This window comes from Moschus berezovskii, chromosome 11, assembly GCF_049115385.1.
Source record: "Moschus berezovskii isolate FMDL1 chromosome 11, NW_MosBer_1.0, whole genome shotgun sequence".
In the NCBI taxonomy this organism is placed as follows: Eukaryota; Metazoa; Chordata; class Mammalia; order Artiodactyla; family Moschidae; genus Moschus; species Moschus berezovskii.
In genome coordinates this window covers 44,401,169-44,416,905 of record NC_142470.1, presented here as the reverse complement: position 1 = coordinate 44,416,905, position 15,737 = coordinate 44,401,169, and the positions used below count along the sequence as shown (strand labels likewise).

Here is a 15,737-nt window from a genome sequence, read left to right as displayed (position 1 = left end):
GTAGATTACCAATTTGAACTTCTGCAATTTAAAATATTTTCTTCAACTCTTCAATTAATCTTTCGCTATGGGATAAATTAATCATTTGAACAATTTCAGGCCTAAAAATCAACACGTTACCAGCTAAACTAAATTTAGATAGAAAATGTGTTATCTGATTGGAAGTGGAATGAAACCAGCCTCTGAATTCAAAACACTTTATTTTTACTTTCTGGGCTATGCTGCCATGTTGGCAAGGGAGCTCTTAGACCCATTCTGGATACTGTCAGATGGAATGGGCGGCATGCAGGGAGGGGTCTATAATATGAGGAAGGAGAGATGCCCTAAAGAGAGTCATATGGAAAAGGAGGGCAAATATTTTAAGTATGAGTAAAATACTTATCGTTTGGGACTTTTTTAAGGAAGGAAAAAATGATCCTAATTACAACTAAAACAAAGCCCAGCTCAATAAAGGATTGTTGAACAAATAAACGAAGTCTGTTTCCTCTGAATCTCTTTGGTTAGTCAAATTTTGATGCCAAGTTTAAATTCCCAAGTCCCTCCTGGCTGGGGGTTTATTCAGAAGCTGCCTGTGTTAATCCCTCCTCTGTGCGGTTCACCTTTTAAGAAGCCGAGAAATCTGTGTCACCCAAACATGTTTCCTCTAAAAATCAAATGACCACCTGGCAGCCTGCCTCTGGAGTTCTCCTGTGCCCATTAGTCAGGATTTCTAGCAGACTGCTAAATGTGAACCTTCATCTGCTTCCACGCAGCCAATCCAAGCAAGTTTCCATGAAACTACCAGAGAAAGAAACCCTTTATGTCACTTGATGACAAGAAAATAAAATCACAGAGGCAATAAAAAGGAGGACTACAAACCAGCAGATGAAAACAGAAACCTCATGCATAAGGAGACGAGTGAAATGAGGCCTGGGGCTCCGTCACGTAGTCCAGTCACATTCTTTATTGGTACAAGGCTGGCTGCACACAGATCTGACTCTTGGAGTTACTTAGAGGGAAGGCTGGAGAAGGGGGCACACAAACACAGCCTTGGCTCTCAATACCCACACAAAGCCTGTGTCTTAAAATACCTTTCATTCATGCTGCCAGATCCACAGGCTGGAAGTAGCGTTCTTTTCTGTTTCCCAGCAGAATGCTTTTTGCTTCCCCATCAGTAAAGACTCCTGTTACCTTTCACAGGAGTGAGCCCACTTGGGACCTGTGCACTCCCAAGGTGTCTCAGACATGATAAAGGGCCCACAGTGTCATCCCTGGAGTAGGAAGCAGTGCATAACTTTGAAGCCCTGAATTCCTCCTGGGAAATGGGCTCATTATTACCCTCTTCAGCCTGGAGGTTTTCTGAAATCAATCCTTCCTGCGCTAAATAATTAAAATGCAAGCAGGAGTCTGGTTCTAGTTTCCTCATAAATAAACCGAAAATAACGAAATGTTGGAAACTGGCACTGATTGCCAAATTTTATGGTTGTCCCCTAATTACACTGGTACAACACAGATTTGTGTGTGTGTCCAAAATAATTATTTGAAAACTATGACCAGAGTTCCTAGAATAATTAAGAACTTTAATCATGTATTGAAATACAGAAAAAGAGCTGATAAATGTTTGCCCTCCTACCTAACTAGGTAAACAAAAGAATGCTGAGTTTGTATATTTTCTGCCTAAGTGATTATTTATCCTGAGCAGAGACTGGCCTGACTAAAACAATTACAGAGCGTTGAAAGCCTAACCAGCCTGTAAAACGGTGCATTATCTTATTCCTCAAAATGGGCTGCAACCAGCCTTTGGGGTCTGGGACAGGCAGGGAATCCGCCCACAAGATGAACAGGTAAACATTTAGATGCCTCAGTTTTTCTGTATTTATGGGTGTGGGGAGCACATCATGTTTATATCAAAAATAAACATGGTGATATTGTGGAACAGAAGCAAAAGTCACACAAATTTCTCAATATTATAGACATTTTGAGCTGGCAGCTACATTCATAGGGGTCCTCACAGCTCCTTCTTCATTGTAGAGGTTTTTTGTGGAACCATGTAAAGTACTCCCATAATATCAGGAAGCAATGACTTGTCAAATAAAAGGCAAATATTTCTGATGTACAAGTTTCTACTCTAGATCAGACTGGATAGATTATATATATATATATATACTGCTCAGATGTGTCAAACTGTGAGACCCTGTGGACTATAGGCCACCAGGCTTCTCTGTCCATGGGGTTCTCCAAGCAAGAATACTGGAGTGGGTTGCCATGTCCTTCTCCAGGGGATCTTCTCAACCCAGGGATCAAACCCAGGTCTCCAGCATTGCAGGCAGATTCTTTACCACTGAGCCACCAGGGAAGCCCATACACACACACACAAAGACACATACATATTGGAGCAGAAAATGGCAACCCACTTCAGTCAGACACGACTGAAGTGACTTAATATACACACATATATGAGTAAAAGGAATCTTAAAGGAAAAATATCTATTTCTGTTTTATTGACTATACCAAAGACTTTGATGGTGTGGATCACCACAAACTGTGGAAAATTCTGAAAGAGATGGGAATACCAGACCACCTGACCTGCCTCTTGAGAAATCTGTATGCAGGTCAGGAAGCATCAGTTAGAACCGGACATGGAACAACAGACTGTTTCCAGATAGGAAAAGGAGTATGTTAAGGATGTACATTGTCACCCTGCTTATTTAACTTATATACAGAGTACATCATGAGAAACGCTGGGCTGGAGGAAGCACAAGCTGGAATCAAGATTGCTGTGAGAAATATCAATAACCTCAGATATGCAGATGACACCACCCTTATGGCTGAAAGTGAAGAGGAACTAAAGAGCCTCTTGATGAAAGTGAAAGAGGGAGAGTGGAAAAGTTGGCTTAAAGCTCAACATTCAGAAAACTAAGATCATGGCATCTGGTCCCATCACTTCATGGCAAATAGATGGGGAAACAATGGAAACAGTGGCTGACTTTATTTTGGGGGGCTCCAAAATCACTGCAGATGGTGACTGCAGCCATGAAATTAAAAGACGCTTACTCCTTGGAAGGAAAGTTATGACCAACCTAGACAGCATATTAAAAAGCAGAGACATTATTTTGCCAACAAAGGTCTGTCTAGTCAAGGCTATGGTTTTTCCAGTGGTCATGTACGGATGTGAGAGTTGGACTATAAAGAAAGCTGAGTGCCAAATAATTGATGCTTTTGAACTGTGGTGTTGGAGAAGACTCTTGAGAGTCCCTTGGACTACAAGGAGATCCAACCAGTCCATCCTAAAGGAGATCAGTCCTGGGTGTTCATCGGAATGTTGAAGCTGAAACTCCAATATTTTGGCCACCTGATTCGAAGAGCTGACTCATTTGGAAAGACCTTGATGCTGGGAAAGATTGAGGGCAGGAGGAGAAGGGACGACAGAGGATTAGATGGTTGGATGGCATCACTGACTCAATGGGCATGGGTTTGGGTGGACTCTAAGAGTTGGTGATGAACAGGGAGGCCTGGCGTGCTGTGGTTCATGGGGTTGCAAAGAGTCAGACACGACTGAGCGACTGAAGTGAACTGAAAGCACCTTTTAGATAACTGGTTCTCAACTGGAGGCAAGTTTGCCCCATCCCACTCAGGGACATTTTACATTTGTCAATGCTGGAGGAATTTCTTATTGTCACCATTTGGTGGTGGTGCGGGTAGCACTGCTGGCATCTACACCCCACTGGAAAGAACTTCTCAGCCTAAAATATCAGTAGGGTTGAGGATGAGAAATCCTGCTGATGATGATGTGTACACATAACACAGATAGGAAACGGGTGGTCTGAAGGTCAAAGTCAGGCACATGTAGAGGAAGAAGGCACGTATCTACCCGGACCACAGCCGGAGACAAAATCAGCCTCTGAGAACAGGGGTTCAGCTGGTTTAGAATATGAACCATGAATAGAGCTGTAGTGCAGTCTCTGCAGACTTGTTTTGGAGGGAATGTGGAAGAGGCTGCTGTACATGTGGTCAGAGGTACGCCAGCCCCTCCAGAAAGCTACGGTAATCCTCCCAATGGAAGTGACTCCCCCAACTTGTTACTTGGGCTATAGATCTGAGGCCTTTATTATCTTATCCCCTGAATTCTACATAGGTTCCCAGAATGACCTGTGAGCTCCAGCAGGACAACATACATGCATTTTCAAATATCTCTTTTGGTGCACGGTATCACAACACCTAGCCTTGCTCATAATATGGTTGCTGAACTGTAGTCAATGCTATATTTTTCCCCCAGTATTAGAAATTCTACATGCCTGCATTTGAAAAAAAAAAAACAACAAACATTAAACAGGAAGGAAAGAAAGACACTTCACTTCTACTATTTCCATCTGGGAAGATCATTTAGCAAAGTCTGTCTTCAAAGAGCTGTGCATATTTCTTTTTTGATGCTAATCATGTTTGACTGCCTCCCTCACATACCTTAGCCTTTTTATTAGTTTCCAGCAGTGGTGCAGTTCACTCTTGCATTTCATAAAAGAGTCACAGTCTTGGTTAATGTTTTTTAGACACAAATGCACATAATCAAAGCCCAGAGCAAAGTTTGCCTGTCTTTCTTTGAACAGCTCTTTAAAAACTCAAGCTCTATATTTCATTTATTTGCTAATGAATTTCTCTGTAAGGGATAGTTTGACTCTGCTCAGCTTTAATTATAACAACAACAAAAAAAAATTCACTTAGGCTTTCTGCCTGCTCGCCACGTTCAAAACTATTCTATAGAATGATTGAGAAGGAACAAAGCATTTTTGGAATAAAAGCAATTTTCCAGAATAAAGTGTTCTGGGCAGGCTCAATATCTTCCTGTTTTTTATATTCCTAAAACATAAGAAATCTAAGACCTCATCTCAAGCAATCCAAGTATCTTCAACTCCACTTACAATGTAAATCAAAGCATTATTCTTCACCCTGCTGCTGTTGCTGCTGCTAAGTCGCTTCAGTCGTGTCCGACTCTGTGCGACCCCACAGACGGCAGCCCACCAGGCTCTCCCGTCCCTGGGATTCTCCAGGCAAGAACACTGGAGTGGGTTGCCATTTCCTTCTCCAATGCAGGAAAGTGAAAAGTGAACGTGAGGTCTCTCAGTCGTGCCCAACTGGTAGCGACCCCATGGACTGCAGCCCACCAGGCTCCTCCATCCGTGGGATTTCCAGGCAAGAGTTCTGAAGTGGGTTGCCACTGCCTTCTCTGATTCTTCACCCTACAAACTACTTATTGAAAGATTCAACCCAAGATTATTTTCATTCAAATGCACCTACTCTCAAACCATTTACATTTAGATGGTATTTACACAGCTTTTCAGGAACCAGAAGAACTTTTTAAGAGCTAAGGAGGAATGGTGAATGAGCCCAACCTCTTATTTTGGAGTGAGGTAATTGAGGCTTAGAAGTCGATTTGAACTCTCCGAACTACCTAATAACAACAACGGTTAGGACTTATCAAGGGCCCACAGCTTCTCATATCTTCAGCACTTCTGCCGTGTCTGAGCTACCACAATATCTTGCTTGGATTGGTGCAGGAGCTTCCTAAGTCCTGCTTATACTCTGCTTAGGTCAGCAAAAAAGTCCTCACTGAGGTTCCTTAAAAAACTAAAGAGTTACCATATGATCCAGCAATCCCACTCCTGGGCAAGTATCTGGAAAAGACAAAAACTCTATTCCAAAAAGATACGTGTACCCCAGCGTTCATAGCAGCACTATTTACAGTGGCCAAGACACAGAAGCAACCTAAATATTCATCGACGAATGAATAAAGAAGATGCATTATGTATATACAATGGAATACTGCTCAGTCACTCGGTCATGTCTGACTCTTTTCGACCCCCACCAGGCTCCTCTGTCCCATTGAACTGCCCAGGTAAGAATACTGGAGTGGGTTGCTTTTCTCTTCCAGGGGATTGTCCCGACCCAGGGATTGAACCTGGGTCTCCTGCATCTCCTGCACTGGCAGGTGAATTCTTTACCACTGAACCACCTTGGAAACCTACAATGGAATATTACTCAGCCATAAAAAGAATGAAATAATGCCATTTGCAGCAACATGGATGGACCTAGAGATTATCATAGCAAGTGAAGCAAGTCAGACATAGACAAATATCATGTGATATCACTTATCATTTATATGTGGAATCTAACAAAAGCTACAAACGAACATTTGTATTTACATATTTACAAGACAGAAACAGACATAGAAAATGAACTTATGGGTACCAAAGAAGAAAGGGGTGGAGAAGGATAAATTAGTAGTTTGACTTAACAGATGCACAGTACTATATATAAAATAGATAAACATCAAGGTCCTACTTATAGCACAGGGAACTATATTCAATAATGTATAATAACCTAAAAGGGAAAAGAATCTGAAAAAGAATAGATAGATGAATCACTTTGCCATACACTTGAAACTAACACAATATAATATAATCAATTATATTTTCATTCTTAAAATTATTTTAAAATAATAATAAAATAGAACTACAAAAAGAATCCCCACAAATTCCCCAGTGCCTGATACATGGCAGGCCTTCAGGATGTTTGTGGATTTGTAAAGTGCTTACTATATGCCAGGTACTAATCTAACGAAGGATGGGAACCAATTACCTAATCTTTCCAATAACACAAGACAAGTGCTATCGTCATCACTGCTGTCATTTGGATTCACAGATGAAGAAATTGGGGCACAGAGAAGTTTAGTAACTTGTCCAACATCACCCAGCTAGTTAATCATACAGGCAGGATTTGAACCTAGGGCACAGGCTCTTTAACTACCACAATGTACTGTGTCCCTCTTAGCTTAGCTAATGACGAAAGAAACTTCAATGAGTCTTCCCTATACCAAACTCTCAGAAGTTGAAATATATCAAAGTGCAGTTTAAAACGGAGAAGGCAATGGCAGGCCACTCCAGTACTATTGCCTAGAAAATCCCATGGATGGAGGAGTCTGGTAGGCTGCAGTCCGTGGGGTCGCTAAGGGTCGGACACGACTGAGCGACTTCACTTTCACTTTTCACTTTCCACTTTCACACATTGGAGAAGGAAATGGCAACCCACTCCAGTGTTCTTGCCTGGAGAATCCCAGGGACGGGGGAGCCTGGTGGGCTTCCGTCTATGGGGTCACACAGAGTCGGACACGACTGAAGTGACTTACCAGCAGCAGCAGCAGCAGCAGTTTAAAAACATTGTTTCCTATGACTGCCTAACATTTTAAAATCATCAATAAGGTGTGATTTTGAGCTAAGACTGGTAAACAAGACCAAAAGTGTGAGTCACAACTGTGTTGCGCTTCAGTCTCAAGTTCAGAGCACACAAAGGGTATGACTGTGGCTTACAGTCGTGTGCAGGTAATTCTCCCTACTCAACTGAGATTACCATGATTAGCTCTGGTCCATAAAGGGAAAGCTAAGACACAAAAGCCTCAGTGATGTTCCAGGCCACACAGTCAGCAACCACGGCAGGAAAGGAGTCTCTGAGGGCCCCTCTGAGGTCACACATGTTCTCTGATTTTATTAAGTATAAAACACCAGGGTGATTCACACAATGGAATGTTTAAGCCAAGATGTCACCGAATACAGGGTATGTTGATACAGCTTTATCTGAGAAGTTACATAATCGTCCTAACGTGGAACCATCATAAAGGAATTTGTGACTTGGAATGAAGAGAGGTGCACTCCCTGGGAATCACTCCTCAAGGGGTTATCAGGAGACGTTCAGTGAGAAACCCACTCCCTTAGATTGAGCAGGTGACTTGTGAAAAACAAAACAGCCCAATGAAGGCTTTCTTAGGGCAGGCACTGTGCCCAGTTCAACTTGATGAGACTTAACCAGACCCCTGGCTGAAAACAGTCTCCAGGGACCCCATCTTTTCGCAGGGCAGGGAGGTCTATTCTATATTCAGCCTCCTGTTATATAAAAGTCCCTACTCCGAATACTCTCTGCCTCTTTCTTTTAGGTCAAATATTTACTTATGCAAGCCCAGAGGCCTTTCATTATCTTTGTACCCTGGAAGGCTGGAAATGAATCTTTTCTCGCACTTCGTTGAAATTCTTTGAAAGAAATCTCGAGCTCTGGAATCCACTTCCACCTCCAATCTTCCCTGGATCTCGGCCTCCACTGTCCCACCTGCCCCCAGGCGCAGCCCGAGAAGGAAGGGGGTGGCCGGAGGGGAGGGGCGGGGATGTCACAAGCACCTGTCACCTGGCAGGCCCCGGCCTCACTTCCCCACCCCCGGCCCCACCCACCCTGCTGCAGGAGAGGACCCACCAGGCGCCCGCCCCCTCGCACGCCCGGACACTGGCGGGCCAGGCCCTCCCGCCCCAGCCTCCCGCCGCCGTCCAATGGCCGAGAGGCAGGGCAAGCTGAGCAAGCCGCGGCAGCCCAGCCGGGTCTCCGCCCTGTTCCCGGTTCCCGAACCGGGCCCCGGCGGCCTTTAAATGCCGCCCTAGGCCGACACGGCGTGGCCCTCGCCACCTTTTTCCTCTGGCGGCTGCAGCGATACCCCGAGGACGAAAGCAGCTGAAGCTCTGCAGCTCCGTCCGGGCCGCGGCGGCCACCTCCGACCTCGGGGCCCGCGCCGCCGCCCCGCCGCCCCGCCGCCCCCTCCCGCGGGCCCCGCCGGCCGGGTCGGCGCCGGGCCCCCTGGCGTGCTCGCGCGCGTCCCCGCGCGCGTGCGCGCGCCCCCGCCAGCCTCGGACCCGCGCCCCCGCCCGGCGCAGGACCGCCCCGGGATCCCCGCCCGCGCGCCGCGTCCCACGTCCCCCGCCGCCCGGCCGCCAGCCGCGCGCCCCGCCGTGCAGCGCGAGAAGATGGCGGGGTCGGTGGCCGACAGCGATGCGGTGGTGGTGAGTGCGCGCGAGGCGCCCCCTTCCCGCGGCCCGCACGGCCCCGCCGCTGGCTCCCGCCTGGCGGAGGCCCAGCCCCGCGCCCCCAGTACCTGGTTAGGGGGAGCCGGCTGTGCGCGACCGCAGTGGGGGGCGGGCTGGAGGGGTGCCCCGCGGGAGGACCGCTGGCCGAGTGGAGGCGTGGGGGCGGCCTGCGGCTGGGGGTGAGCTGCAGCCCACTCCGCGCCGGGCAGCCACCGGCCAGGTGTGCGTGTGTCCGGCGCGCGCGCCCCGTGTCCGCTCCCCCCGCCCCCACGACATCCCGGGGATTCCCCCTTGGAAATGGGTCCCAGCCGGGGGCTCGCGGGAGAAGTTGAGCGCTCCTGCTGCACTCCAGCCACGTCCTGGAGGACAGGCCTGGGCGACAGGTTCTAGGGGCGTTTGCGGTTGGAGAGGAGCCTGCCCTCCTCCGGAGCGGGGCTCTGGTTCCCCAGTGGGCCTCGACCTTCATTTTGATCTAGATCTGAAGGGTCTGGGGAGCATCAGAGGCTCAGCTACCTGATAGAAAGGACAGGTTTGGTTCCGGGGTTTTCTGCAGGTATTCGGTGGACTGAGCCTATGTTGTGGGGAGAGCTGCTGGATTCCTCCAGATTTGTATAGGTTCTTCCCCGCTCCCGCTAACACCCACCTCCCGAAAGCCTTTGGAAAGCCAATCTGTGTGCTTCTATTTTTAGAAACTAGATGATGGGCATTTAAACAACTCCTTGGGCTCTCCAGTTCAAGCCGACGTGTACTTCCCACGACTGGTAAATGATTTTGTTCCCTCTTTGGTGTCTGCCTGTACCCTCTTGTTTCTAATTGCATTTTCGAATGGGTCAAGTCCTAAGGAACTGAGGGCTTGGCTCTTCCCTAACAGGCTGTAAACTTTGTTTCTGCTCTCATCCTCTACAGATCGTGCCATTTTGTGGACACATTAAAGGTGGCATGAGACCAGGCAAGAAGGTGTTAGTGATGGGCATTGTAGACCTCAACCCAGAAAGGTAACGCAGATTCCTTGTCTTCTATGATGCTGTCAAAAATCTTGGCTTTCTCTGCCCACCCAAGCCAAATGAAAAATACAGAGACAACAGTTTAGAGGAAATAAAAGGTTGGCTTTAATCCTCAGCCAGAGGAGGGGAGACCCAGCAGGCTAGCACCTCAAGAACTGTGCGCCCTTCCCATGAGGAATTGGGGGTGGGTGGGGGTGATTATATAGATGAGGGGGTCAGTGATGAGGAACAAAGGTGTGAAGGTCTTGTATTCTTCTTCCTTTTGGATCATTTCAAAAACAGTCATAGACTGGCCATCAGGTAGCCCAGTAGTTGGGTCCATTGTCTTGCATGAATTGTACTGTGGCCTCCTTTCTGTAATGCAAAAAGAAAGGAAAAGAACTATGAGGGGTCATCTGCAAAGAGAGTGCTGTAAAGGTGAGCCCCAGACAGAATGTGATCAGCATACCAGATTAGTCTTGATTACTTACTACAGATCAGGAACAGTTAAAGTGAAAAAAAAGAGCTCAGAGAAGGGCAAGAGAAAAAACAAAACAACTTTTTCCTCTTTTTTCACTACAACGCTTACACCTATCTAGCAGTTGTGAGGTCCTGCTTACTCTTGTTGTGGCTTTCTGCTGCTCTTCCAACCCCTGTGGCCAGTGTTACTGTTTGCAAGTGCCAAGAAAGTACTGTGTTCCCATGAAAAGAATGTGTATGAATCTCAGCGGTCATTTCTCTAGACAGCTATTTATATCAGAGATTATAAATATAGACCCACATCATTTTCTCTTTGACCCTTAGGGAGACCAAAGATTTTTTTTTCGATGTTTTTCAAACGCAGTGCTTGGAGTAAGAACTATCAATATAAATGAGAACCAAACTACAAGATATTGTTTCCCTTGGTTAATTTCCCCTGGCTGTTTTTGAGTTCTTCTGAAATGGGTTAAAGCACAGATGTGTGGGTATTTTGGGGTATCTGAAATGTCCACAGTTAGTTATTTTCATCTCTATCAAAGTTTTCTCCAGGGCCACCTCCTGTGGGTAACAAAATAAACTAGTTTGATTGTAATCCTACTTCTCCATGGTCTATCACACTCCCACCCCTGCCCTGTGGAGAGTGGTGGCCCATTAAAAGCTGACAAATCCAGAGAGGAGGAAGGAAATGGGAGACTGGGTCTTTGTTAAATGTTGTTTTGCTCAGCCGTGAATAAATGAGATGATTTTCTTTTCAGCTTTGCAATCAGCTTGACCTGTGGTGATTCAGAAGATCCTCCCGCAGACGTAGCAATTGAACTTAAAGCAGTGTTCACAGACCGGCAGCTACTCAGAAATTCTTGTATATCTGGGGAAAGGGGTGAAGAACAGTCAGCGATCCCTTACTTCCCATTCATCCCAGACCAGCCATTCAGGGTGAGTACCTCGAGTGCTTCAGCTCCAGCCATTGGCAGGATGGTAATATTTTCATCTAAGATGTGCCAAGAGTGCTTTAAGCGGCCAGAATTTTTGCATGTCCAAGAAATTTGTCACCTGATGGTGAAAAAAAGAAAAACGATCAAAAGAACTCTGTTTGCTGATATGAATTAACAGTCAGTAGTAGCTCTTGGTTCTGTTTAGCCAATACATGTAAATAAACCCATATTTACATATCTAGATTGGTAAGAATAAATACTTCTCTGTGTAGTATTCAATATAGTACTAGGCATTTAATAGATAATTGTCCTAAGATAACTATTTAATAAATATTAATAAATACCTAGAATTTCTTTATTTTTTCTCAACCTTTTAGTAGTACCAGACCATATCAGTTATACCTTTTTTAAGACTAGAGCGATTATTATTTTCTCTTGGTCCCTTTCCTAATGAAGACTAGCAGTGCCGTTGCTCCTCTGGGCTTCCCTGGTGGCTCAGATGGTAAAGATTCTGCCTGCAGTGCAAAAGACCCAGGTTCCCTAGGTGGGAAAGATCCTCTGGAGAAGGGCATGGCAACCCACTCCAGTATTCTTGCCTGGAGAATTCCATGGACAGAGAAACCTGGCAGGCTACAGTCCATGGGGTCATAAAGAGTCAGACATGACTGAGTGACTAATGCTGGGTTAAGCAGCCTCAGTCTACTTCATTGTCACAGGCTGTGTGGCTGATAGGTTCCTTCCCTTGGGCCGGAATGAGTATAGATTTGTTCCCCACTATCTGTCAGGCAGTAAGCCCAGCCCAAACTTCCATTCTCATCAAATAGCATGAGCCGCACCTTCCTTTATGACGGACAATGCCAAGTAAAAGATGCAAGTTGCAAGTCAGTAATGTGTTAGAAAATAATTTACTGACATGTCAGACCTGGTGAGGAAGTATCTGCGTTATACTTTGTTGTGCTTAGTTGCTTCAGTCATGTCCGATTCTTTGCAACCCTACAGACCGTAGCCCACCAGTCTCCTCTGTCCATGGGTTCTCCAGGCAAGAATATTGGAGTGGATTACCCTGCCTTCCTCCAGGGGATCTTCCCCAACCAGGGATCAAATCCATGTCTCTTGCAACTTCTGCATGGGCAGATGAGTTCTGTATTGCTAAGCTACTGGGGAAGCCCTACACTTTGTTAACATACATCATAATAATGACAACTTGGTTAAAAGCTCCCTGTTTCATATATACCTAACAAACCAGAACTATCCTTAACTTGTTGCTCCTCACCTAGAAATGTACAAGGGCCTTATGAATAAGTCATAATTTTTCTTCCCATCTTGCACTCTTTGGGGGAAAGAAGAATCTATGACATTCACATCATAGAATAGCGACTAATTGCCCTTCTAGCATAGCCTGGGGAAGACACCCCTACCCTTCTCTAGAATGATAATGACCCTGAGGCTCCCCTGAACTGTGACAGTTTCTTAAAGGTGACTCTTAATGCAGAGCTCATGAGTGTGAGTAACCAAAGCTTCTGCCCAGTGGAATAATGCTCCCCAGCAACAAAATTGAAAGGGAATCAGCCCTTCTTGGTGACATAATTTTAGTAATAATATGCATTAAATATGACTAGTATCACATATGGAGTCTCTCCTTACATGAATACAAATGCTTTAATAAATACATAGTGCAAAACCCGTGATTAAACTCTTTGGTGAATTCCTTAAGTTAGAAAAAAGAGGAAGAAAAAGCTTTTACCATATGGAATCAGTATTTTTGTTTGGCTTAACAAAGCCTTGTTAATTACACATCCTTGGTCCAATGGTAATTACTGTGTATCCTCCTCTGCTTAGTGTTTATCTTGTTTGAGTGTCCAAACTGTTATTACATGTTCCTAATGGGTACATGCTCTGCCTTGTGAGGGGCTTCTCTGAAGGTGGGGTAGAATTATTCAGGGGATGAGGATGGAGGCATGAAGTGCCATATAGATAAATCTATACCACTTTATATCACTTTCTGGCATGCAATGAGAAGGGAGAAATAGTAAGGCAATTTTAAGTCCTTCAAGGACCTTGAATAGTGTAGAGCAATGCCTCCCAAAGTGTGTCCCTCATTCCAGCAACACCAGCATCATCTTGGAACTTGGTGGAAAAGCACATTCTGAGACCTTGACCTACTAAATGGAAAATTTGGAGGGGTGGAGCCCAGCAGTCTGTTCTATAGCCTTCTGTCTGATTCCAGTGCACTCTGGAGTTTGAGAACTACTGAAAATGTTGCCTTTCTCTAAAATGAGGTATTTGTTCATTTTTCCTAGCAGAGTTCATTGAAATTATGAACTGGGGGTTTTATTTTGTTTTTTCCAGGTGGAAATCCTTTGTGAGCACCCACGTTTTAGAGTGTTTGTGGATGGACACCAACTTTTTGATTTTTACCACCGCATTCAAACGTTATCTGCAATCGACACCATAAAGATCAACGGAGACCTCCAGATCACTAAGCTTGGCTGATGTTTAAACCATGTCTGTTTCAAAGAGCATCAGGTGCCACAGCTGCCTGACTGTTGATCTGGAAGAAGTGTCCTAGCGATGTCTAAAGACTTAAAAAGAAAGCAAAAAGGCAGACTTCACTGTCTCTTCTTTCTGTGCAGTTTAAACTCAAAATGACTTCAACGGTGGTTTGCCTTTAGGAAGCTATCGGAACTAAGACACCGAGCCATTATTCCCAGAACAAAGGAATACATTTATGCTGGATTTTATTCAGACTAAACTGAGATGGATTTGTGACAATTTGTGATTTGGTAATAAGTTATTCATCTTTTCAAAGCAAGGAGATATTTAGAACAAAAGTGCTAAAGACTTAACAACAACAAAGACGGTACACAGAAATCAACTCATTTCTACACTGACGTGGAATTGTGTAGCACAACCAACATTTTAGTCAGGGTATTTAACATAGAATGTAGGTTGTTCAAGGATTTTTTTGTTTTTTTTTCTTTTTGCACAGCATAATGTTAACTCAGATTTTTTAAGCTTTCTTGTAGTTATTTATTTCTACTCAGTGTATGTGTTAGAGATGATTAATGTCTCAAGAACAGCTTGTTATGAACTTTTGAATGTACAATTATCTTAGGTCTGAGTGGGGAAATTACCTATTACAGTCATGAGAAAGGTGAGTTTCTACCTTAAAGAGTTGAGTCTTATCCTCCTACTCCTAAACTTAGGATCTCTTGATATAAATTGCTGTAAGTGCTTTTGGGAAAACTTTGCAACAGTTCAGTAAGACTGCTTTTCAAGTTACTGATGATTATGTAAAATTCTACTTACATTGCTTTTTCTCCATATTGTGAAATTAGCACAGTATTGGCTTCCTTAAGACTAATTAACTACTTTTCACTGGATCTACATAATAGCTTATCAAGTTGTTATTAAGCTAGTTGAAAACACATTAAGAGGTGATTGCATCGATAGTTTTAAAAATGGACTATTATATACATTTTTAAAGGTATAGTGTGAAAATGATTTGGGAATGCAATGGAAAGCAGAAGCAAATGGCCCCAAATAACTTACTTGGAAATAATTTATATCAACTTAAGCTGTTAGCTCATTGTATCACTTTTATTATGTGACCCTCACCAATCCCTTGGCAATGCCTTTGGAGCTTCAGAGAAGATGCTTCCTACTGTGTGGGCTCTGCTAAGATAGTACGATAATACAAGGTCCAACCTTGGAAATGATCCAGTTAGTTTATCGGAAAAGTTAACTCCCAGGCCTCTAGGTCTTTGAGTCTAGCCAATAGTGTGAATGCTCCAGTGAAGCTCTGGGAGTTTCCCTGTACTTGTGGAACTGATTAGACAGCAGGGAGTCTCCAGGAAAAGCCTGCAGTGATGCATACGTCACTGCAAGGCAAGGGATGGTTGGAGTCCTGGGTGCTGGATTTCATAAACTGCCTTGGCCTTGGAGAGAAGGACTCTTGGCATTGCTCTGGTCAGCTAGTTGGGGAGGGGTAAGGGGGTGCTGGGGTGGGGGTGTATTTATATATAATTTAGGTTTTATTTGTACAGCATACTGCGTCTTGTTATGACACGTCCTTGTCCTGCTTTGCTTTTGAGTTTTTTTTACACAACATGCAGAGGCACTGAAGTGGCCACGTCATTTTCACGTGTCAAGAATGTAGACAGTGTTTCAGTACCAAAGTTTAAGAAAAAGCAAACTAAAATCGTGATTTTTTTATTTATAAGTGATATATTTGGATTCTTCTCAGCTTGGAAACTGTTTAGCACAGTTCCATTGTATTATGTAAGAAGATGCTTTATCCAACAAGACTGGCTGAGCATTGAAAAGCTTTATGCCCCAGCTGACTTAACCAGCCATATTCAGCCAGGAGGGCTGTTCTCTGGCTCCACATATTTTGGAGCCCGTGACTAACCTTGTGCACCCACTAGATTTTGTCAAGTGTTTGTGGAGAGACCTAGAGGGCACCCTGA

At 44.6% G+C, this 15,737-nt stretch overlaps 2 protein-coding genes and 1 long non-coding RNA gene across 13 annotated transcripts in view; 1 reads left to right on the top strand and 2 right to left on the bottom strand.

The window, feature by feature from the left end:
- Positions 1-9,511, bottom strand: part of LOC129536035 (uncharacterized) — a 156,429-nt gene extending 146,918 nt beyond the window's left edge. For all 10 annotated transcript variants that reach the window (XR_016038572.1, XR_016038571.1, XR_016038574.1 and 7 more), the window contains exon 1: positions 8,942-9,511. Coding sequence is in view for 4 of the 10 variants with exons in the window: in XM_088841303.1 (XP_088697429.1) it covers positions 8,942-9,339 (398 nt within the window). In the remaining 6 variants the exon portion in view is untranslated. The remainder of the gene's footprint in view (positions 1-8,941) is intronic.
- Positions 8,289-14,716, top strand: LGALSL (galectin like). 2 transcript variants are annotated; one of them, XM_055399905.2, is made up of 5 exons: positions 8,661-8,849; positions 9,563-9,634; positions 9,780-9,868; positions 11,092-11,269; positions 13,618-14,716. In XM_055399905.2, exons 1-5 carry the CDS (start codon positions 8,814-8,816, stop codon positions 13,759-13,761), a joined length of 519 nt encoding a protein of 172 aa, XP_055255880.1. In that variant the 5' UTR covers positions 8,661-8,813; the 3' UTR covers positions 13,762-14,716. The 2 variants fall into 2 exon arrangements, with proteins under 2 accessions (XP_088697426.1, XP_055255880.1); XM_088841300.1 differs by lacking the exon at positions 13,618-14,716 and having other exon boundaries at positions 8,289-8,849; positions 11,092-12,167.
- On the bottom strand, positions 9,883-11,808 carry LOC148776130 (uncharacterized). Its single transcript, XR_016038575.1, has 4 exons — positions 11,671-11,808; positions 11,278-11,386; positions 11,110-11,201; positions 9,883-10,231 (listed from the first exon to the last, which is right to left on the bottom strand). It is a non-coding gene; the product is annotated as an uncharacterized LOC148776130 (long non-coding RNA).
- Positions 14,717-15,737: the final 1,021 nt, after the last annotated feature.

Coding starts and splice junctions, on each gene's coding strand:
- LGALSL (XM_088841300.1), top strand. CDS start 8,814: ATGGCGGGGTCGGTGGCCGACAGCGATGCGGTGGTG. Junction 8,850..9,562: donor CCGACAGCGATGCGGTGGTG/GTGAGTGCGCGC, acceptor TTCTATTTTTAG/AAACTAGATGATGGGCATTT. Junction 9,869..11,091: donor GTAGACCTCAACCCAGAAAG/GTAACGCAGATT, acceptor TTTTCTTTTCAG/CTTTGCAATCAGCTTGACCT.